General features: G+C 61.0%; 1 protein-coding gene across 2 annotated transcripts in view; it reads left to right on the plus strand.

Annotated features, from left to right (window-relative positions):
- Positions 1-22,880, plus strand: part of ADGRA2 (adhesion G protein-coupled receptor A2) — a 36,077-nt gene that overhangs the window by 10,189 nt on the left and 3,008 nt on the right. Inside the window, exons 2-17 of one of the 2 annotated variants that reach the window (XM_051832363.2) lie at positions 5,804-5,875; positions 15,109-15,180; positions 15,432-15,503; positions 15,686-15,757; positions 15,976-16,139; positions 16,470-16,683; positions 17,005-17,169; positions 17,722-17,920; positions 18,396-18,545; positions 18,676-18,837; positions 19,342-19,566; positions 19,672-19,888; positions 20,452-20,651; positions 21,656-21,783; positions 21,980-22,187; positions 22,391-22,536. In XM_051832363.2, the coding sequence (XP_051688323.2) occupies positions 5,804-5,875; positions 15,109-15,180; positions 15,432-15,503; positions 15,686-15,757; positions 15,976-16,139; positions 16,470-16,683; positions 17,005-17,169; positions 17,722-17,920; positions 18,396-18,545; positions 18,676-18,837; positions 19,342-19,566; positions 19,672-19,888; positions 20,452-20,651; positions 21,656-21,783; positions 21,980-22,187; positions 22,391-22,536 (2,466 nt within the window). The remainder of the gene's footprint in view (positions 1-5,803; positions 5,876-15,108; positions 15,181-15,431; positions 15,504-15,685; positions 15,758-15,975; positions 16,140-16,469; positions 16,684-17,004; positions 17,170-17,721; positions 17,921-18,395; positions 18,546-18,675; positions 18,838-19,341; positions 19,567-19,671; positions 19,889-20,451; positions 20,652-21,655; positions 21,784-21,979; positions 22,188-22,390; positions 22,537-22,880) is intronic. The other variant, XM_051832364.2, reaches the window with a different exon arrangement.

Genomic DNA, 22,880 nt, shown 5'->3' on the forward strand with positions numbered 1-22,880 from the left:
GCTGCTGTCTTCCCTGGCACATTAGCAGGGAGCTGGATCAGAAGTGGAAGAGCCAGGACTTGAACCAGCGCTTAGAAGGGATACTGGCATCACTGGCAGTGGCTCAACCCACTGCACCACAACACCGGCCCCTAAATTTTAAAAAGTTTTAAAATATTTTTTAAAAAGTTTACTTATCTGAGAGGCAGAGACACAGTGGTAGCAGCGGCAGAACTCCCATCTGCTGGTTCACTTCCCAAGTGCTCCTAACAGCCCTGGGTTGGGGACCGGAACAGAGATCTCAACCCGGGTCACCCACGTGGGTGGCAGGGACCCAATCACTTGAGCTGTCACCACTGCCTCCCAGGGTTCACAGCAGCAGCAGGAAGCTGGAGTCTGGAGCAGAGCCAGGTCTAACCCAGGTGAGCATCCCAGCCAGTGTCCTAACGGTTAGGCCAAACACCTACCTGCACTGATATGTGAAAGGGAACGAGCGTTCAGATGTCCTTGTGGGCCTTGGAAATGCCCAAAGGTTTGGGTGCCATGTCTGCAAACAGGCAGGGAGTTCAAGTTCGAGGGTTAGGGGCTTCTAGTGCTTTGCTATCAGCAAGCGGATCACCCCTCCCCCTCCCCAAGACACTGCCGTGGTGCCAGCAGCAGGTGTCACAGACGGGGAGGGCCTGAGTCCGGATCGCCAGGCGCGTGTAGATCCTTAGTGTCCAGAGATGTGGTCATTTCGTCTGTTTACAGTTTTCTGTTTTTTTTTTTTTGGGGGGGGGGTGTTTGACATGTGTGACTCATCCTGCACATGTGAGAACCATGTTGTTCAGGCGTGTGCTGGCTCTATGCCCCACAGAGCGGTGCCCACAGCACTCCCGCGAGGTCATCTTTGATGTCCAGTGGTGTCTGGCGAGTTCCTGTGGCTGCCCAGAGGCCGCAGGGCCTCTCCGTAGTCGCCAGCCGCTCGCTCCCTTGGCCTCCGGCCTCGTTAGTGGTAACTGCTCGCTCCTCTTCCCTAAAATAGGGCCCCAGCCTGGAGAGAGTTCAGCAGTGGACTCTGCGTGTCCCCTCTGGGGGCAGATCCCTCACTCTAGAGCAGAAAGCAGGGTGCTCCGGGGACTGGCCTGTCTCCCAGGAGAAGCTTCAGGGCACAGGGCGGTAGGAGGCCAGCGAGCCCAGCTCTGAGGGACAGGGCTAGCGTGCTTGGGCAGGGACCCCCTCCACCTGTCCCCAGCTTCCTGGGAGGTTGCAGGGCAAGAGCCTGGTGCAGGCTGCAGAGTTTCAGGAAGGCTCAGGCCGAAGCTTCTGCCTCCCTTGCCCAGTTGTTGGGGCCACCCTGCCTGTTCTTCTCCCAGGAGACAGCCTAGAGTGGTGGGAACATTTTCCTTCCCATTGGATGAACTGTGTGTGCACGTGCATTCGTGTGTGTGTGTGTGTGTGTGTTCATCTATGTCGTCAGCCATCCTGTGACTGTTTCCCACCTGCTCCTACAAATGCCAGAGCCAGGGCAAGCATTTGGCCTGGGGGTTCAGACATCGGTTAGGACACCCGTGTCCCACATCAGAGCGCCTGCGTTCAATTCCTGGCTCCACTCCCTACTCCAGTGCACCCTGGGAGGTGGCAGTGATGGTTCAAGTGCTTGGGTCTCTGCCACCCACATGGGAGACCTGGATTTTGTTCCCAGCTCCTGGCTTCAGCCCAGTCCCACCCTGGTTTCTGTGGACATATGGGGAGTGAATCAGAAGATGGGAGTTCTGTCTCTCTGCATTTCAAATAAATACAGTAATTAATTTTTAAGCTACTGGGCGGCTGGCATTGTGGTACAGCCAGTTAAGCCACTGCTTGTGACACTGGCATCCTCTATCAGTTGAGTCCTGGCTGCTCCAGCTCCCTGCTAATGTACCTGGGAAAGCAGCAGAAGTGGTCTAAGTGCTTGAGCCCCTGCACCCATGTGGGAGACCCAGATGGAGTTCAGGGCTCCTGGCTTCAGTCTGGCTCATCTTGAGCTGTTGCTATTCCTTTAGAGTGAACCAGCCAATGGAAAATCTCTCTCTCTCTCCTCTGTAAAATAAAACACCAGACCCATGTAGCTTTTTTTTTTTTTTAAGATTTCTTTCTTTATTTATTTGAAACGCAGAGGCAGAGGTAGAGGCAGAGAGAGGTCTTCCATCTGCTGATTCCCTCCCCAAATGGCCACAACAGCCAGAGCTGGGCCGATCCAAAGCCAGGAGCCAGGAGCTTCTTCTGGGTCTCCCATGCGGGTGCAGGGGCCCAAGGACCTGGGCCATCCTCCACTGCTTTCCCAGGCCATAGCAGAGAGCTGGATCAGAAGTGGTAGAGCTGGGACTCGAACTGGCATCCATATGGGATGCCAGCATCGCAAGTGGCGACTTTACCCGCTATGCCACAGCACCAGCCCCCCAAGTACTTTTTTTTTTAATTCATTTTATTTGAAAGGTTCGAGAGAGAGAGGGAGAGAGAGAGAGGGATCTTCCATTGACTGGTTGACTCCCAAATGCCTACAGCAGCCAGAGCTGGGCCAGGCCAAAGCCAGGAGCCAGCAGCCCCATGTGGGCCTCCACCATGGGTGGCAGGGACTGAAGTACTTGGAGCATCCTCTGCAGCCTCCCGGGGTGGACCAGAGACAGGGTAGCTGGGACTAGGGCCGGGCACTCTGATATGGGGCACCAGCATCAGAAGCGGTGACTTTAGCGCTGCCTCCAGTGCCTGCCCCTGGACCCCTTGTGCTTTGTGTCCAAAATCACTGCCTTGCCGTGCCCTCCCCCACACAGACCCATAGGGGGCGCTCGGGAGACCAGAACCCACAAGCATGGCCGGGACCGCTGTCTGAATGGTCAAGGGCTCCTCCAGCCACTCTTAGATTGTGAAGACCAAATATCCCAGTTCTGGGTGCCTGGGGCCCTGACTCCGCCAGCCATGCACCCGAGGTCTGCAGAGGGGCTGCCCGCATGGCAAGAAGAGGGCTGGCTGGAGGAGGGCGAGACGCCACCGGCCCGGGCCTGGCCAGAGGCTGGGGGGACCGGCACTGTGTCCTCTGCAGCAAGAAGAAAGCTCATTTGCAGATGCTCAGGGCTGGAGTGTGTGCCAGGCCCGGCCAGACCGGAAGCGTGGGCTGCAGCTGACCCCCACCCCCGCTCTGCCCTCTCCTCTCAGCAGACACAGAAGCCGCTTCAGAGAGCCTGGGAGAGGGGGAGAGAGAGAGAGAGAGGCGGGTGGGATGTGACTGGGAACCAGCCTCGGGGCCAGCCGGGCCAGGAACTAAGTAGATCCGGGTCAGAGGCCCATCCTCACCAGTCCGGGTCAGGGACGGGGGCTCCCATCCTGTGCTCTGCTCCACTGGGGCGCTGGCAATGTGGCTGCCCTGCACAGACACGTGCCAGGAGTGTGGAATACACACTGGAGCCTTCCCACAAGGATACAGACGGAACATCCCACTAGTCATTGCATACATTGAAATAATAACATGTTGGGTGCGTTGGGTTCCTGGAGCTGGAACAATCAGCGAAGGATGTTTTACAGAAGATTTTTTGAAAGATCACTGGATTTGTGGCACAGCAGGCTAAGCCCCTGCTTGGATTGCTGGTATCCTGTATTGGAGCTCTGTTTCAAGTCCCAGCTGCTCCACTTCCCATCCAGTTCCCTGCTAATATGCCTGGGAAAGCAGCGGAAGATGGCCCAAGTGCTTGGGCCCCTGCCACCTGCATGAGAGACCTGGATGGAGTCCCAGGCTCCTGACTTCAGCCTGGCCCGGCCACGGCTGTTGTGGCCTTTTGGGGAATGAACCAGCAGATGGAAAATCTCTATCACTCTGCCTTTCAAAGTAAATAAAAATTAAAAAATAAATTCCTATACTCTTAAAATTAATTTTAAGTCCTTTTTTTTTTAATTTTTGACAGACAGAGTGGACAGTGAGAGAGAGAGACAGAGAGAAGGGTCTTCCTTTTGCCGTTGGTTCACCCTCCAACAGCGCCCCAGCTGGCAAGCTGCGGCCGGCGCATCGCGCTGATCCGAAGGCAGAAGCCAGGTGCTTACCCTGGTCTCCCATGGGGTGCAGGGCCCAAGAACTTGGGCCATCCTCCACTGCACTCCCGGGCCATAGCAGAGGGCTGGCCTGGAAGAGGGGCAACCGGGACAGAATCCGGTGCCCCAACCGGGACTAGAACCCGGTGTGCCGGTGCCGCAAAGCGGAGTACTAGCCTACTGAGCCGCGGCGCCGGCTAAGTCCTTTTTTTCAGGTGTATTTCATTTTTTCAAAGACAGAGTGACAGAGAAAAAAAGAGATCTTGCATCTGATGATTCACTCCCCAAATGGCCACAACTGCTGGGTCTGGGCCAGGCCAAAGCCAGGAGCCTGGAACTCCATCCGGGTCTCCCGCATGGGTGGCAGGGCCCAAGCACTTGGGCCATCATCCACTGCTTTTCTCAAGAGCTTTAGCAGGGAGCTGGTTCAGAGGTGGAACATCTGGGAATGGGACCAGCATTCCCATGGGATGCAGGTGTCATAGGCGGTAGCGTCCTGACTCTGGCCCCATGAACTTCTTGAATCACCAGGGTAATGGTGAATGTAACATTTTGGAAACTCAACAACTTAGGTCCCCACTGCCTCCTGCTACCCCCTTGTCACTGTTCATGCCTGGCAAGTAGACATCGTAACGGAGGGGTCTGTGTGGATCGGGGAGCAGGGAGGAAGGAGGTGAGGGGGTCTCTACCCCTTCCCATGGACCCTTCCACTCTGGCCTCCCCAGGGGCACAGCCTGAGCCCCGGAAGCGTCTTGCAGATGGAGCAGCTGGAACGCCCTGTGTCGGGGCCCCTGGCAACCTGTCTTGCCACATTCACCCACCCATTTCCAGGAAGCTGCGGAGCGGACTCTCGGACAGCTCCTCCCGGCCTGATCCCCACCCCTCCCCACTCTCTCCTGGTCCAGCTCCGCGGCCTGCACCCCCAGGCCGTCTCAGATCAGTTCTCCACATCTCGGAGCAGAGTGAAGAAGGGAAGCCCTTTGCCTGAGCCCGGGCCCAGCCCAGAAGCTCATTAAAGCTTTCTCCCAAGCAATTAACCGGAAGGATGAGCCCTTTGGCTGGTCTGGAGCAGCGCCCACTCCCAGCAGGGGGTCTGGCAGAGAAAGGCTGAGTGGGTGGGCGGAGATGAGTCGCCTGCTGTCCCCCCTGTTGCTGTTGCTTGGGGGGGCTCCTTTCTCCTCACCTAAATCCAACGGAAGCAGCCAAGGGCAGGGGCAAAGGCTGGAGCCCGGCTGGAACCCTAGCCTACTGCCAAGGCTGCAGGGAGGCCTGGGGAAGCCGAGGCACGGCACTGGCCATCGGCCCTGACGTCCGGAAAGGGGTTCCCCTGAAGGAGCAGTGGAGACAGTGTCTCCCACCTAACTCAGGACCCGCAGGCTTTGTGTCCCGCACGCCCGGAGCCGGTTGACACCATCCCCTTCCCACCGTCCTGGGAAGAGTGGGCCAAGGACAGAGCTCCTGAGGGCCTGATGGGGCTCCCCATGAGTCAGTCCCAGGGTACCAACCTTACCCTCCCCTCCCGACTTCACACGCGCCCCACCACCTGCACACAGAGCCCCAGGGCGGCCTCAGTCCGCATGGGGAGACCCAGGGCAGGTGGGGTGCTGACAGGTGGCTCAGGCTGGCCTGGGATTGGCTGCTTCTCCCTACAGCCTCTGGGGTGGAGGGTGGGGCTGCTTCCTTGCCCAGCACACTGAGTTGGGCCCAGCGCGCAGGTGCCCGCTCCCTGTCCCTTCCAGCCAGTCACGGCGCCTCCTCCTGTCTCTGCCTCCCATCCCTTCAGGCTCCTGAGCAACAACAAGATCACCGGGCTTCGCACCGGATCCTTCTCGGGCCTGTCCCTGCTGGAGAAACTGTAAGTGCCGGGGCCAGCGGGGGGTCACCCAGGGAGGAGGGCCAGGAGGGGAGGAAGGCTGGTTGCCTAGCAGCGCCCAGAGTCAGACCCGCCTGCACCTGCCCAGAGGTTGACTCCCAGGTAGGGGACAGAGGAGCCGGGCCTGGGAGCAGGAGTGAGCAGCTTCCTGGCCAGGGCCAGCACAGAGGATCCAGGCAGCTTCGCAGGGCTGGGCAGGGATGGGGGGGGGGGGGGGCTAAGGGAAACTCATTAACGCTCTTTAATGAGCAATTAGCTGTGAGGGCTCAGCCCTCCCAGCCAGGGGCCCAACTTGAAAGAGCTGAGGGCAGCCTCTTTCCTTCTCGGAAAAACAAATCAACAAACAAAGCCCCGAGGAGGCAGGGTCCTGGGCTGGGGGGTGGGGAGGAAGCTGCTCTCTCTGGCCTGCCCCACCCACCCTGAAGGAGGCTGCAGCGCTGTGGGCCCAAGCAGGCAAGCCCCCCACTGGACACTGCAAGGGCCTTGCTAACCCCAGAAGAACCCCCTTCGTAGAGTTGGGGACCCCAAGGTCTGCTTGCGGCCAGTGTGTGGGAGAGGGTTAGGGAGGAGGAGCTGGTGGTAGTGGTTAATTGTTCAGATGTCCCAGCCACTCAAGAATGTTCCAGAGGCTTTGGGGAGGGGCTGGATAAGCCGCCTCCGCCACGGATCCCTGAACCATGTCCGTCTACAATGCCTGCTCTACTGGCACGCTCGGGGAACCGTGGCCTGCGTGGCAGGTTTCCCACCCCAAGCCCTCGTCCTCTCTCTGCAATGCCTGCAAGAAGCCCCTCGGCCCCCAGTGGTTCCGTCTTCTCCCCAAATGTTTCGGATCGGTGCAGTGGGAGATGAGAGAGAAAAAGGCGCTGCGTGCTCACGGGGAGCGGATGCTGTCTGCCTCGGCCCCGCTGTTTGGGTCTCTAAGCAGGCAGCCCGTGTCCACCGGCCTCTTGCCGTCTACGAGGAGAGCTTGGTGGTCTGGAAGGGGCCAACCCCACACTCACGTCTGGGGCAGAAGGGCAGAGCGGGTCGTAAGCGCTGAGCTGGGGCCTCTGTGGGGCGGCGCGCGCATCCAGCTCCCACACTGGGTCCTTCTGGCCACGCGCCCCGCAGCTCAGAGTGGAGTGAGGGCTGCCGCTGCGTGCAGCTGATGCCTCCTTGGGGGCCCACCCACAGGGAAGGTTTCGCCCTCCTACAAGGGGTTAAGCGTTCGGGATGAGGCTTGGTCTTGGAGCGCTGAGCTGCCAGAAGCCAGGTGTTCCTTCCAGGGCGTTGTGGAGCGAGGCAAAACACAGCTGCCTCTCCAGCCTGCGTTCTGCCGCGCGAGGACCGGCCTCTGAGCACGGCTGCCTTCCTCTGCCTCGGCACCAGCAAGCCCGTCCGACTCCGTGCTGAGTCACGGGTATGGGAAGAGTGCTGGGCATGAGAAAGAAAACCGGAGCGAGAAGTCCCGGCCCTCGGGTGGGGGCGTCCAGCACAGAGTTAAGTCACCACTGGGGACCCCCATATGCGGTATTGGAGCACCTGGGTTTGAGTTCCGGCTCCATTTCCAATTCCAGCTGCTTCCCTGGGCGGCAGCAGGTGATAGTTCAAGAACCTGAAGTCCTGCCACTCACCTGTGAGACCTGGATGGAGGTCCAGGCTCCTGGCTTCAGCCTGATCCGGCCTCAGCTGTTGCAGGCATTTGGAGGTCTGTCTTTGTCTCTTGCTGCCTTTCTTTCTTCTTCTTTTTTTAAGCATTATTTTTGTCTCTCACCACCTCTTTATTTCAAAAAATATTTTATTTCCTTATTTGAGAAGTAAAATTATAGACACAGAGAGAGAGACAGAGAGAGAGGTCTTCCATCCAATGGTTCACTCCCTAGATGGCCGCAATGGCTAGATCTGCGCCGATCAGAAGCCAGGAGCTTCTTCCGGGTCTCCCACGCAGGTTCAGGGGCCCAAGGACCTGGGCCCTCCTCCACTGCTTTCCTGAGCCACAGCAGAGAGCTGGATCGGAAGAGGAGCAGCCGGGACTTGAACTGGTGCCCATATGGGATACCAGCACCGCAGGGCAGGTGGTGGTTTTACCCACTACGCCACAGCGCTGGCCCCTCTCTCTGCCTTTCATAAAAAAATAACAATAATAGTAATTGCCAGCCCTGAGCCCGAGCTTGAGCCCCTGGCCTTAGGAATCTCCCTTTGCCTTCCTCCTACAGGCACAGCACGTGCCCTCCTGTGCTGGGCTCCCTTCTAGAGCATGGGAGTGAGCCCAGAGGAGCAAGTGCCTGCCCTCAGGGGAGGCGGCCTCCCGATGGGACCCAGAAAATAGCTGTGTGTCCTATGTCGGGGGCAGTAGTGCTGGGAGGAACAACAAGGCCAGATAAGGGGGACAGGGGAGGCCACCCTGTGAGGTGAGGACAGGGGAGGCCACTCTGTGAGGTGAGGACAAGAGCGCCTTGCTTGATGCAGTGGCAGGCCACAGCCCTTGCAAAGGCTCCTGGGTGCAGGGGATGCCGGGAAGAGTTAGAGGAACAGCGGGAGTGCAGCGGGAGTAGGCAGCCAGGAGGAGGTCAGAGTGAACAGGACACAAAGCGGTTGGGGGGGGGGGGGGGCTCAGTGTGCTCTTTGTAAAAGGACGAGGAGGGCGGCGGCGTGAGCCTGCAAGGTGCACTGTGCATTTAAGATTCTGTGACCCTTGGGTGTGTGTGGGCTTGCAGAGCTGCACAGGAAGAAGGCACAGAGCCCCGTGAAGGGCTGGGGCTGTGCTGTGTGCGCTGGAGGGGCTCGGGGTCTCCAGCCTGGCCACCCGCCTCTGTGATGCCGGGACGCGGCCTGGCGTGGCGAATCCCAGGGCTGCAGGCGCAGGTGCTGTTATCCTGGGACAGCTTTCCTGCTGGGAACCTCAGTGAGGGCTCTCGGGCCTCTGGCAGGGCGCAGCACCTCCACTAGCAAGGGCGGCCTCCCTCGGTTCCGGTCGTGGGCGTTCTACCCCTCCACAGCCCAGCCAGGTTCACACAGAGACCTTGGCGGCACAGGCACTATCCCACGGTGGGAGACACCCGCATTTCCCTCGGAGGAGTCGATGGCCTGGGTTGCCTTTCACAGTACACGGTGATTCCCGTGGCCGTCCAGGGTTCAAAGCCCGCAGAGCACCCAACCCCTGGACTGCGAGCCTACACATCAAAAAAAAGGCGCCAAGGCCCTGTGTGGCACGGGTACGCAGGAAACCCTACTCCGTCTCGGACATCCCCTGCGACGTGGCTCATCAGCATGTCCCGAGGGAGGCGTGGGCCTGGGTCTCCCAGTGTCCACTTCACTCCCTGTGCTGAGGCCCACCTGCCTCTGAGAATGAGCTGTTGAGTGTCGGTGCAGGGGGCACCTTGATGGCCAAGAGTAGGGGCTCAGAGACATCCGCGCCATGCCTGTTTGGCAACGTAGGACCTTGAGGCCAGGGTGGGGGAGCCAGACTGGACACACTTCAGTGGGAGTGGGGCAGGGAGGGCCCCCAGGCATGGCTGCCGGTGGGACCCCAATCAGAGATGATCTCATGGGGAGACTCTGGTTCTGGGAGGCTGGGGTAAGACGTATGAGCAGGCCCAGCAGAGGAGTGCACAGAACGGCCCAGCAAGCACAAGGCTCGCTCGTGGGGGCCCTCCCCTCCGTAACCCTCCGCCGTCAGTGCTGCCCGGCCCGAGGGTGGCTCAGGACATGGGAAATCTTTCTGGGATGTGCCTGAAACCAGGGACGGAGCTGCCATGGGGCAGACACATACTCTCCCCTGCCTCAACCAAAGAGGCCAGCGTGCGTGCATGTGTGAGTGTGGCAATGGGCGTGGCCCAAGGGGGGCCTTGGGCGGGGAGCCTGGTCAGCCCTGGGATGATTTGCCATTGCCTAATGAGATTAATGAGCCCCAGGGGCTGGTATGCAGCGGGTGCTGGGGCGCTCATTAGAAGCAGATGCTCATGGGAACCACAGCGAGGGGGTGCGGTGGGGGCTGGCTCACACACCAGGTGGCTTCCATTAATCTGGGGCGGGGCCGAGGACCAGCACCCCTGCTCCACACGCCCCCCCAGCTGGCTGTGTCCTGGAGGGAGCCTGCCCTTGGCCCCGGAAGGAGGCTGCCAGGTCCAGGGACAGCCTCTTGTGTGCTGTGGTAGCCCCAGCGCCTGGCACAGTGTACGTGCTCAATAAATCCTCGTTGCGCGACAGCAGGGACAAGTGGGCCCCCGGGGTGGGGGAGGGGCTGGAGCTGGGAGGAGGCTGGACCACGCAGGATTCTTCAGACCGCCCCTCGGTCTCTGTACCTGCAGGGGAGGTCTGGCCCCTTCACAGCCGGCCTGTGCATTCTCAGGAACCTGGAAGTCTTGTAGGACACGGGGAGAACTGCTCTGTGGCCTTGGAACCTATAATTTGGTTTCCAGCCCACGAGCAGGGAGGTCTGTCGGGGGCTGGAGGGAACCAGCTCTGGGCCAGCCTACCCTGTTGGAGGGTAGGCACACACACACACACACACACACACACTCAGCAGCTCTGAGATGTAATTTGCATACCATGAAGTCCATGCGTTTAGTGCAGAGCCATGGTTTTAGTACCCCCTTCAGAGCCGTGTGATCGTCATCACCGAATTTCAGAGCATTTTCCTCCTGTGCACAAGAAGCCCGGGACCCTTAGCGGTCACTCCCCCTCCCCCTCCTCCTGCCTCCCCCGCCCCAGGCAACCACTAAGCTGCCATGGATTGACTGCTCTGGGCGTCTCCCAGAGGTGCAGTCATGCCATATGTCATCTTTCAGATATTTGTCACTCCGCATAGTGTTTTCCAGGGGAATCTGGGTCTTAGCAGGTACCAGGGAGCTTTGTTCCTTTTCACGGGCAAGTAATAGCCCCTGCGTGAATATACTATATGCTGTGTATCCATTCATCAGTGGGTGGACATCTGCTTTGTGGTGTTAACCAGTAATGCTTCTGTGGGCTTTCACCCACAGGCACTGTGTGGATGGTGCTCACTTTTCTTGCGTGTACGCCTGGGAGAGGAGCTGCCGGGTCATACGGCCACTCGGACTGCTACACTGTCTCCCTGTTTAGATTCCCATCAAGGATGTAGTCAGGAGCAGGTGTTTGGCCTAGCCATTAAGATGCTGGTTAAGACCCATATCACGGTGCCTGCATTCCAGTCCCAGCTGTGCTCCCAGTTCCAGCTTCCTGTTAATGCTGACCCTTGGAGGCAGCAGGTGACGGCTCAATTAGCCAGGTCCCTGGGTTGAGTTCTGACTCCTGCTGTTGGGGGCATTTGGGGAGTGAACCAGTTGATGGGAGTTTCTCTCTCCACCCCCCCAATAATACTATATAGTAAGGGCTTAAATTTCTCTGCATCCTCACGCGCCCTTGTGTTGTGAAGCGATATTGGTTGTGGTTCCGGTTTGTGTTGCTCTAGTGATTAATGATGTTGAGCTGCGTGTTTTGGGCTTGGTGGCTGATTGTATGTCTTTCTTTGAAGGAATGCCTGTTCAGATTCTTTGCCCATTTTTTTTTCTCAGCTGGGTTATTTGTCCTCTCTGAGTTGTAAGAGTTCTTTACACATTATGGATGGAAGTCCTCTATCGGATACCTGGTTTGCCCCCCCCCCACCCCGCATTTAAATATGTATTTATTTGAAAGGCAGAGTGACAGGGAGAGAGAGAAACAGATCTTCCTCCACTGGTTCACCCTCTAAATGACCACAGCAGCCCAGGCTGGGCCAGGACAAAGCCAGGAGTCAGGAACTCCATCTGGTCTCCCACGTGGGTGACAGTGACTCAAGCACTTGGGCTATCTTCTGCTGCCTTTCCCAGGCCCATTGGCAGAGAGCTGGATTGGAAGCAGAGCAGCCGAGTGTTGAACTAGTGTTCTGGCACGGAACGTGGACGTCCAAGTGGCTGCTTAACTGGCTGCCACCAGTGTCCGCCCCTCCCCCGTCTTCCGCTTTTGTGATGGTGTCCTTTTTTTTTTTTTTTTAAAGATTTATTTTGTTTATTTAAAAGACAAAGTTACAGATACAGGTAGAGCCAGAGAGAGAGAGAGAGGCCCTCCATCCCTGGTTCACTCCCCAGATGGCTGCAAAGGCCGGAGCTGAGCTGATCCGAAGCCAGGAGCCTCTTCCAGTCTCCCATGTGGGAGCAGGGGCCCAAGGACTTTTAGGCCATCCTCTACCACTTTCCCAGGCCATAGCAGAGAGCTGGATCGGAAGAGGAGCAGCTGGGACCAGAACCAGCGCCCATATGGGATGCCAACACTTCAGGCTCGGGCTTTAACCCATTGAGCCACAGTGCCGGCCCCATGATGGGTGGAGGTTTTAAACCTTATGTCCAGCTAACCAGTATTTTATTGTTCATGTTCCCAAGTTCACTTTTTTTTTTTTAAAGATGTTATTTATTTAAAAGGCGGAATTACAGACACACAGAGAGAGAGAGGTCTTCCATCCGCTGGTTCACTCCCCAAATGGCCACAAGGATCGGAGCTGTGCCGATCCAACGCCAGGAGCCAGGAGCTTCTTCTGGGTCTCCCATGCAGGTGCAGGGGCCCAAGGTCTTGGGCCATCTTTTATTGCTATCCCAGGCCATAAACAGAGAGCTGGATTGGAAGAATAGCAGCCAGGACTTGAACCAGCACCCATATGGAATGCCAGTGCTGCAAGCAGAGGGTTAGCCTACTAAACCACAACGCCAGCCCCCCAAGTTCACTCTTACACATTCCACTTTCTGAGAAGGGTGTATGAGTTGTGGTTTTGTCACCACTAGAATGAAACATCTGAGGCAGGCTAACTTTATACAAGAAAGGGCTGAATTGAGGTTCCTGGTTCTAGAAGTTCACGGTCCAAGATCAGAGGTGTGTGTGTTGGGGGTGGGGGTCGTGAGCTCAGCCCTGGGCATGGCATCTTGCTGGCAGAGCCGGGAGGTGGCACAGGATATCACATGGCACGAGACAGGGAACGTGCTTGTCTGTCCATGTCCCTGTGGTCTTTTAGTCAGACTCCAGGATCCAATCAGGAGGCCCCACCTTCACAACCCAATCCCCACCCCCTGCCTTCAGACTCCCTCGTGGGACTCAGTCCCCCGCCCCCCCAAACCCTTGCATTCAGGGAGAAAAATTGTCAAACCACAGCAGCGGGCAGAGGGCAGGACTTGCTCCCAGGAATCCTCCCCCTGCTTCTGCCTGGGAGGGTCCTTCTCCTTCCCATCAGCATAGCTACAGACAGAGAGGGCGCGCCTTGAGTCGAGGGGTCCCGGGCCAGCGTGGGCATCAGAGGACGCTCAGTCACCACACTGAGTCCCTCCCGGCTTCCCAGAACAGGGCTGTGGACGTGGAGACTCCACGTCACCTGTGTGTGCTTGGGCCAGCTGCCGCAGTCTGCGATCTCACCCAGATTAGACAATCCAGAGCAGGTGTTCTCTGTAAATTTATTTTTTAATACTTATTTGAAGGGGAAGGAGGGAGGGACAGAAAGAAAAAGAAGTTCTCTTCCAGCCCTTGGTTCACTCCTCTATGGCCACAACAGCCAGCGCTGGGCTAGGCTGAATCTAGGAGCGTCATCTGATTTCCCACACGTGGGTGGCAGTGGCCCAGGCACCTGGGTCATCACCTGCCACCCTCCCAGGCGCATCAGTAGGAAGCCGAATGGGAAGCAGAACAGCCGGGCTGGAACCGGCACTCCAATACGGGCTGCCAGCGTGGCGAGCAGTATCTTGAGCCCCGGCGCCACTCCGCCGGTCCCTGGAGCAGGTGTTCTTAGCCTGGGAGCCACAGGCTGCGGAAATGGTGTGCACAGTGCTGGCTTAGTGTGTTGGTGGGCATGGGTGCCCTTGGCCGCCATCAGGTCTTGAGAAGGATATGCTAATGAGAAGGTGCCAACAGCCAATGTAGAGGGGACGTACAGGTCCAGAGGCCGCCAGGTTCTGTGGTCCCATGGCCTCCAGCCCCAGGAGGCCCCGGGCACCCCTCAGGACTGGGCCACTCCTCAGGCACCCAGGGCACCCATGGTTACCCCCAAAACCCCTGTGGAGGGGTGCGATGCAAGGGGAAGAATGCCAACACTGGGTGGCAGTTCCCTGCTCAGAGAGGCCCCGGCCAGCTGCAGGAAATCCAGGACAGGGAGAGGGGTTGGGCCCTGGGGGCCGCCTGGCTCCCATCTGCAGAGCATCCGTGGGGCAGGCGGGGGGGGGGGCGCTGCGGAGGGGGCCGGAGGAAATGAGAATGAACGTGAGGGGGGGGGGGGAGGGCGAGGGAGGGGCTGCGGCCCCGGCCCTTGGCAGCCCTTGAAGGGGAGCGACACAATGAGCAGTGTGTCTCCCCCTGCCCATCCTGCACCGGGCGGGAGCAGAGCCCTGAGAACGGCCAGACCCCGAGGGGCCAGGGGCACAGTGGGGGCCGCACAGAGGGACAGCCGTGAAGGGAGGAAGCTGTCCATGCAGGCTGTGTGCCGCCAGGCCCGTCCGCCCTCAGGACACCAGCCATCCCTTGCTGAGGATGAGGCCGGGTTTCCAGGCCCCTCTGTCCCTGGCTGCACCCAGCACAGAGGCCGGGTGAGGGCCAGCACCCACCTTGGTCCTTAGGTCCTTAGGCCAGCACCCACCTTAGGTCCTCACTGGCCTGCCAGGTGGCAGGCAGGTCCCCAGGAGGTGGGACGGGGCCTGTCCCCTTGCCCCCGCCCAGAGTAGAGCCCCGGCCACTGTCCCCTCCTGTCTGGGAGCCACACCTCCTCCACCTCTTCCCTCCACGCCGCTGTGGGCTCCTCTGTGAACAAGCCTGGGCCCCCTGGGCTTCCGTGGGAGGCGGGCTGTTGATTGGTCACGACCTCTGTGGGGTGGGTCCTGCTGGGACAGCCATTTCCAGATGCCCCCGGGAGCAGCACCCTGCGGGACCCCCTGGTGCAGTGCTCACTCTGGCCCCGGTTGGCACCCGGTCACGGTCCCAGCTTTCCCAGGCCTTCTAGCCCCGCCTCACAGTCCCCATGCCTTCTCTAAGGTGTTTCTGACCAGTGCCTCACCCCCTCCCCCAACCGCCACCAGGGGAGCCAGGGAGGCTGAGACCTGTCCAAGGGGCGTCCCTAACCCACCGTCCCCAGCCAGTGCAGAGCAGAGCAGAGATTTCCGAGGAAACCAAGTCCCAACAGAACCCAAAGGCAGTGAGGGCTACCCTGCCCCCGACAGCCTCGGGGTGGCCCCGAGGGGAGGGCGGTGAGGCCTCTGTGTTGCCTCCCACAGGGACCTGAGGAACAACATCATCAGCACGGTGCAGCCTGGAGCCTTCCTGGGCCTGGGGGAGCTGAAGCGCTTGTGAGTGGCACGTCCCGACTCCCCCTGCCCCCAGCCTGCCCCTCACCCCTGAGGAGTGCCCTGGGATCCCCTACGCACCGCCCATCTCTCTGGCTCTGCCTCCCTGCTCAGGGCACTGGCCCATCTACTTTTGGTCACACCCCACTCCCATACACACACACAAGCCCCAGCCACCCCTCCACGCCCACGCATGCGGGGTCCTGGTGCTGCCGCGTAGCCTCATGCCCCTGAGGTTGTGCGTGCCTCTCTAGAGACCTCTCCAACAACCGGATTGGCTGTCTCACCTCCGAGACCTTCAAGGGCCTGCCCCGGCTCCTGCGACTGTGAGTGCGGGCGGGGGAGGCCCCCCACCCCCAGAAGGAGGCCTGGACCAGGGCGGGAGGGGGGGGGAGGAGGGTCCCATATACAGGGTGGAGGGAGTAGAGGAGCAGGCCATCTCCTCTCTGACCCAGGGACACCCTAAGACCCCCCTCTCCCGTACCTTACTATCCTCTGCCCCTTGCAGAAATATATCTGGAAACATCTTCTCCAGCCTGCAGCCCGGGGTCTTTGATGAGCTGCCAGCCCTCAAGCTTGTGTGAGTGTCTTCCTAGCCCAGGGCCCGTTCCCCTGCCCAGGAGGGAGCCACATGGCAGTGGGGTGGGGGGGAGGGCACCACTGGAGCAAGTAAAGCAGACTCTTTCTGAAACCATCACGCTCACCAGTTTGTGCCCGGGGGAGGGCCTGCACAGCCCCACGCTCGCCCTTCCCCACCTGTGAGCCCACACTGACCCCCTCCCTCTTCCCGCCCTGCAGGGACTTTGGCACTGAGTTCCTGACCTGTGACTGCCACCTGCTCTGGCTGCTGCCCTGGGCGCGGAATCACTCGGTGCAGCTGTCGGAGCGCACACTGTGTGCCTACCCCAGCGCCCTGCACACCCAGGCCCTGGGCAGCCTCCGGGAGGCCCAGCTCCGCTGCGGTGAGGGGCTCCTCCCCAGCCCTGCCTGCCTCTGGCCCCAGCCCTAGAGCCCCCTCCCTTAGCTAAGCCCTGAGCGTGGCTGTAGGCTGGGCTGCTCCCTTTCCCTTCCCTGGCTTCCCTTCCCTTCCTTCAGGGGTTGCTAGTTTGTGTTCCCAACCCCCTGGGGTGATGCAGAGAAGGGAGGGGGACAGACAGAATGGCACCTGTGCTTTGTCCCAAGAACACCTGCTCCTCCTTGGCTCTTTTCTGGCCTCTTCTCACGCCCCCCCAACCACCTCTCCCGGGGTCTCACTCATGCTCAGGCCCCCTGCTCCATGTCTCCTCCCACAGAGGGGGCCCTGGAGCTGCACACCCACCACCTCATCCCCTCCCTGCGCCAAGTGGTGTTCCAGGGCGACCGGCTGCCCTTCCAGTGCTCTGCCAGCTACCTGGGCAACGACACCCGCATCCGCTGGTACCACAACCAGGCCCTCGTGCAGGGCGACGAGCAGGCGGGCGTCCTCCTGGCCGACAGCCTCATCCACGACTGCACGTTCATCACCAGGTACAGGCCCCGCCGCGAGCCCGCCCGGAGGGCCGTGCCCAGCCGCGGAGGGTGGCTGTGTGGGCCCAGGACTGAGCCCTGAGTGCTCTGAGTGGAGGCCCACAGTCAGACGCAGGGCAGATTAGAATCTCGCTCGTGGAGCTGGGGAGCTGGAAGCTCAAGCTCTGACTATCCAGGGCATGCAGGAGAGGAGGCGTGTGTGTGCTCACAGCCTGGCTCAGTTAAAGAACCAAGGCTGAGGCTCGTGCAGGGGACAGGTGGGGGGGGGGGGGCGTGGCTGGCCTGAGAGCGCCCCACTGAGCCAGCCCGCCCGCCCTGCAGTGAGCTGACCCTGTCTCACATCGGCGTGTGGGCCTCGGGCGAGTGGGAGTGCTCCGTGGCCACGGCCCAGGGCAACACCAGCAGGAAGGTGGAGATCGTGGTGCTGGAGACCTCCGCCTCCTACTGCCCCGCCGAGCGTGTCGCCAACAACCGCGGGGACTTCAGGTGCAGGCCTGCTTTCTCTGCAGGGATCCGGGACCCCTGGCCCGCACGCTGCCCCGCCCCCTGCCCCCTGCCCCAGCCTGGCTCTTGCCCCTGAAAGCACAGGTGGCAGGGGCTCCCCATCTCTTGCCTTGGTTGCAGCCTGAGATGGAGCTCACCCGCCCCCTCGTCATGCAGCCCAAAACCTCGCTGTTGCATTTCCAGGGACCTTACTCTGTGTCTGAAGTCACCATCCGATGGGCAGGGTGCTGTCCAAGAACAGAAGGGTGCCTGGGGGCTTCCCTCCATTAAGAGCCCCGTCTGCTAGGTGGCCAGGCCCTGTTCTCCCCACTGTACAGCTGGCAACACTGAGGCCCAGAAAGAATCCTATCACCTGTGACAGCACCGTGCAGATCTCGGGGACCCCTGGAGGGCATCAGAACCCCCTCTCTTGCACCCCTCCCCCGGGCCCCAGGAGCCTGGCATTTGGGTTCTGAGGGCAGCAGGTGGTGGGGGAGGGTGGTGCCTTGCTCCAAAGACCCTGGGTCATTGGCAGCTTCCCGCCTCTGTCCCCAGGTGGCCTCGGACACTAGCTGGCATCACCGCCTACCAGTCCTGCCTGCAGTACCCCTTCACCTCGGTGCCGCTGAGCGGGGGTGCCCCGGGCACCCGAGCCTCCCGCCGCTGTGACCGAGCCGGCCGCTGGGAGCCAGGGGACTATTCCCACTGCCTGCACACCAACGATATCACCCGGGTGCTTTACACCTTTGTGTTGGTGAGGCCAGGGGAGGAGGGCGGGGCCCACCAGCGCCGGGTCTAGGGGACGGGGACACGGAGAAGCCTGCAGGCCCCAGGGGCGGATCCCCAGCCTCCGGGCTGCTAGGCTGCACGCCTCAGCTCCCCACGGCGTGCACACCTGTGGGTGGACGGGGCCCGGCGTCCCCTGTCAGTTCCCACGGGAGTCCAGGAGATTCGGCCCCACCAAGGCCACGCTGAGGAAGCGGCTCAGGCCTCCCCCGACTCTGTCCACTACCGACACATAAAAACACAGCCCCACTGCCCATCCAAGTGGGTGGCACAGGCTGTGGCGGTCACCTCCTCCTGTCTCGGTTACCCCAGCAGGTGGACCACACACCCCTCACCCCTACCCCGGCAGTGTCACCCCGAGCACCAGCTCCCAGGGGCAGGTCCCCCCAGGGGCAGTTGTGGGCAGGAGGGACAAGGCAATCCTCTTTCTCCCCTACCCCCAGATGCCCATCAACGCCTCCAACGCGCTGACCCTGGCCCACCAGCTGCGAGTGTACACGGCCGAGGCCGCCAGCTTCTCAGATATGATGGACGTAGTCTACGTGGCTCAGATGATCCAGAAGTTCTTGGGTTACGTTGACCAGATCAAAGAGGTAACAGGGGAGCCCGTGAACCTCCCTGCGCCCCAGCCCCCAACCCGCTCAAGCCTCGGTCCTGCCCCACTCCCGTGTCCCAAACCCCACTCCCACCCTCAGTGACAGCCCTGCCCGCCCACTCCCGCAGCTGGTGGAGGTGATGGTGGACATGGCCAGCAACCTGATGCTGGTGGACGAGCACCTGCTGTGGCTGGCCCAGCGTGAGGACAAGGCCTGCAGCGGCATTGTGGGAGCCCTGGAGCGCATCGGCGGGGCCGCCCTCAGCCCCCACGCCCAGCACATCTCTGTGGTAATGCGCTCCCCTCCCCGGGGCTTCGCGATAGAGGGAGAGTCCTCAGAGTGTGGGGAGGGGCAGGGGAGTGGCCCTCCCCATCCAGAGATGGGAACGCCCCACCCCCTCCCCAGGGTGTGCACCTGCCAAAGACTCCACTAGCGAGGACAGCTACCGTGAGCAGGCCCTGAGCCATGCTGTGTCCCATTCGGAGTCGTCCTGGGGCAGTGCAGAGGAGAGGGGCTGGTGACAGAAGAAACAGAAGGGGGGTGAAGGGACAGGAGGGGCAGGCCCCTGAGAGGAGGGTGACATCTCCCGTTCGCTGGAGTCATCTGCCAGTGAAGCAGCACAGGGTGCGTCTTCCACGTGCTCCGTCCTGGGCTGGGCACTTTGGGAGGGACAGAGCGCTGGATGTGGGGCCTGCTCTTGCAGAGCTGAGCGAGACAGGAGGGAGGGTGGGAGGCTCGGTTTTGTGCGAGGGAGGACGCCAGGGGCAGCGTGTGACCAGTGCCCTGCCCCTAGAACTCAAGGAACGTGGCCTTGGAGGCCTACCTCGTCAAGCCGCACAGCTACGTGGGTCTCACCTGCACGGCCTTCCAGCGGAGGGAGGTCAGCCTGCCCGGCGGGCGCCCCAGCAGCCCCGGCCACAGCCTCCAGCCTGAGCCCGAACCCCTGGCTGAGCAGCAGCTGCGCTTTCGCTGCACCACCGGGAGGCCCAACGTGTCCCTGTCTTCCTTCCACATCAAGGTGGGGACTGGGGGATGGGCTCCAGGACAGTGCGGGGAGAGGGGGGGACAGGAGGGGGCTGGGGGATGTCCTGAGTGTCTCTAAGGAGCTCCCATGTGCCCCCAGAACAGCGTGGCCCTGGCCTCCATCCAGCTGCCCCCCAGTCTGTTCTCATCGCTGCCGGCTGCCCTGGCTCCCCCGGTACCCCCCGACTGCACCTTGCAACTGCTCGTCTTCCGAAACGGCCGCCTGTTCCGCAGCCATGGCAACGCCTCCCGCCCTGGAGTCGCAGGGCCTGGCAAGAGGCGCGGCGTGGCCACCCCTGTCATCTTTGCAGGAACCAGTAAGGGACCGAGCACCCCCACTCCCACCACCACCAGGCCTCCCACATGCCTGTCTGGGCCATGTCTGTGCCCCACAGAGGCTGCTGTGTCACTGAGCAACGCAAGGCTTAGTTAGGGAACACCCCAGCACAACTGTAGACAGAAGTCCCTGAGCAGGCAGCCCTGGAAAGAAGCCTTCTCGGGAGGCCATGGTGGGCGGGGGGGCTTTGGGACCATTGGCATTTCCAGAGACAGCAGGGAAGACAGACAGGGCAGGAGGGAGCAAAGGGGTGCAGGCGAGACATGCCATGTTGCACCGGCACCTCGCTCAGAGCCTAGATGGACGCAGCTGCAGCCCAACCCCAGAAGCCTACCTTGCCCTCTCCCCATCAGTGAGCCCGTCCACTCCCCCCATGCCTGGGCCTGTCCTTGACCTTCTGTTTGCCAGATGCCCCCACACCGCTCTGCCCAGCCTCCCAGCCCCACCTCTAACTCTGCCCACCTAGCACAGCAGCTGTTTTGCTGTCCCGCCCCCTCGCCAGCCTCCCTGATGGCCTGCTGTGTCTCCGTGTGGCTTCGACAGGTGGCTGCGGCGTGGGAAACCTGACGGAGCCCGTGGCCGTCTCGCTGCGGCACTGGGCCGAGGGTGTCGAGCCCGTGGCGGCCTGGTGGAGCCAGGAGGGGTCCGGGGGCTGGAGCTCTGAGGGCTGCCAGCTCCGCTCCAGCCAGCCCAATGTCAGCTCCCTGCATTGCCAGCACCTGGGCAACGTGGCCGTGCTCATGGTGAGTACGGCAGAGGGCCGGGGGAGAGGGAGTTTTGGGAGGCGGGAAACAAGGGGCCACTGAGCATGTGCAGGGGATGTGTGGGTGCCCTGTGGCCACGGGGAAATAAAGGACAGCAGCCCCACGCAGATGCAGCCTCAGCTGGCGGGACGTGGGGGGACCTGGCCTCTGGTCTGGGCCACACCTTTCAGGTGAAGCCAGGGAGAGAGATGATCTGGAACTACCCAGCCTGGCCTCCACAGCCTGCACTTCCTGGGACCCAGAGTCAGGTTTTTTTTTTTTTTTTTTTTTTTTTTTTTTTTTTTTTTTTTAAGGATTATTTATTTATTGGAAAGGCAGAGTTACAGAGAGAGGGAGAGATCTTGTATTCGCTGGTTCACTCCCCAAATGGCTGCAACAGCTGGGGCTGGGCCAAGCTGAAGCTAAGAGCCAGGAGCTGCTTCTGGGTTTCCTGTGTGGGTGGCAGGGGCCCAGACACTTGGGCCATCTTCTGCTGCTTTCCCAAGCCATTAGTAGGGGGCTGGTTCGGAAGTGGAGCAGCCGGGGCTGGAACTGGCACTGATGTGGGATGCCAGCGCCACAGGCAGTGGCTTAACCCACTGCTCCACGACACGGGGACCAGGGTCCACGGTGTGACTAAAACTACCTGAGAACAGATCTCCGCTGTCTCAGCCCCCTCTCGCATCCCATTCTGTACCCAACTTTCGCAGACTCTGAGCAGGCAGGCAGCAGTGTCAGAGGACAGAGCTTCCCGCTCTGTCCTCATGTCTGAGAAGTTTCCAGAAAGGGCCGGGGACTGGGACGGGGAAGGCGGCAGTGGACTCCTGCTCCCTAAGGCCGACTTCCTGAGCGTGGACGCCCGGTGCTGACACCCTTGCCCGCCAGGATGGACGAGGCTCCACAGCTCAGGACGGGGGCCGGCAGGGCTCAGGAAGCAGAACTCCAACCCAGGGCGCTGGCAAGGCGTGCAGGCTGCTTACTTCCCCTCCCTGCCCCTCCCCCAGGAGCTGAGTGCTTTCCCCAGGGAAGCAGGGGGCCCTGGCGTGGGGCTGCATCCGGTCGTGTACCCCTGCACGGCCCTGCTGCTGCTCTGCCTCTTCTCCACCATCATCACCTACATCCTCAACCACAGGTGGGCGCTCCTGTAGGGAGGGCGGGCGTGGGGACAGGCAGTGGGTCGCCCCAAGGACTGGCAGGGCCCACGTGATACCCTCAGGCTCTTGTTAGCATGCTTTTTGGTGAAGGTTCTGGGGTTGGAAACACACCTGGGGAGTTGAGGACTTCATGTCCACGGCCTCTGCTGCATGTGGGCACGTGCACACCAACAGCCATCCGTTCGTGGCCTCGCCCCTCTGCTGTCCCGGTGGGCCTGGGACCCCCGTGGGCCTGACCTCAGGCTGTCTCTGGGGCAGCTGCATCCACGTGTCCCGGAAGAGCTGGCACATGCTGCTGAACCTGTGCTTCCACATGGCCATGACCTCGGCCGTGTTTGCGGGAGGCATCACGCTCACCAACTACCAGATGGCCTGCCAGGCGGTGAGCAGAGGCGACTGGGGGTTGGGGTGGGGCAGGGAGATGCACGGGAGGAAAAGTGAGGCTCCGCAGAGGGGCCCAGCGCCATCACTCTGCAGAGAGAACGAGCCGTGGGGGTGCAGGCGGGAAGTACTGCGAGAGGCAGAGTGCTGGGGGAATGCCGGGAGCAGCGGCCCAGTCCCCCAGCCTCGGCGCTGACCCTGCAGGTGGGCATCACTCTGCACTACTCCTCTCTGTCCACACTGCTCTGGATGGGAGTGAAGGCCCGAGTCCTCCACAAGGAGCTCACCTGGAGGCCGCCCCCTTCACAGGACGGGGACCCTGCCCTGCCTGCTCCCCGACCCATGCTCCGGTACGTGTTTCGCTGTGGGAGAGGGGTGGCCCCGAGTCTGAGGACATCACTCTCCCAAGCCAGAAGAGGCAAGCCCTGGGTGCTGCCGGGTTACCCAAGGCTGGGGGTGGGGGAGGGGTGCATCCTGCAGGCTTCTTGGGCTTGACAAGGCCAGGAAAGGCAGTGAGTCCAAAAGGGCATGGGGCAGGGGTCTGAGAACCGAGTGGCGCTCCTGACGCCTGCGCTGTTTGGGGTCAGAGAGAACGCCATCCCTTAGAATGGTCTTGGCCCCAGAACAAGCTGGGTCTGCTCTGCAGGGGGCCTGGCAGCCCTGACAGAGTCAAAGGGCAAAGATCGTGGCGCCG

Source organism: Oryctolagus cuniculus, chromosome 2 (assembly GCF_964237555.1).
Source record: "Oryctolagus cuniculus chromosome 2, mOryCun1.1, whole genome shotgun sequence".
In the NCBI taxonomy this organism is placed as follows: Eukaryota; Metazoa; Chordata; class Mammalia; order Lagomorpha; family Leporidae; genus Oryctolagus; species Oryctolagus cuniculus.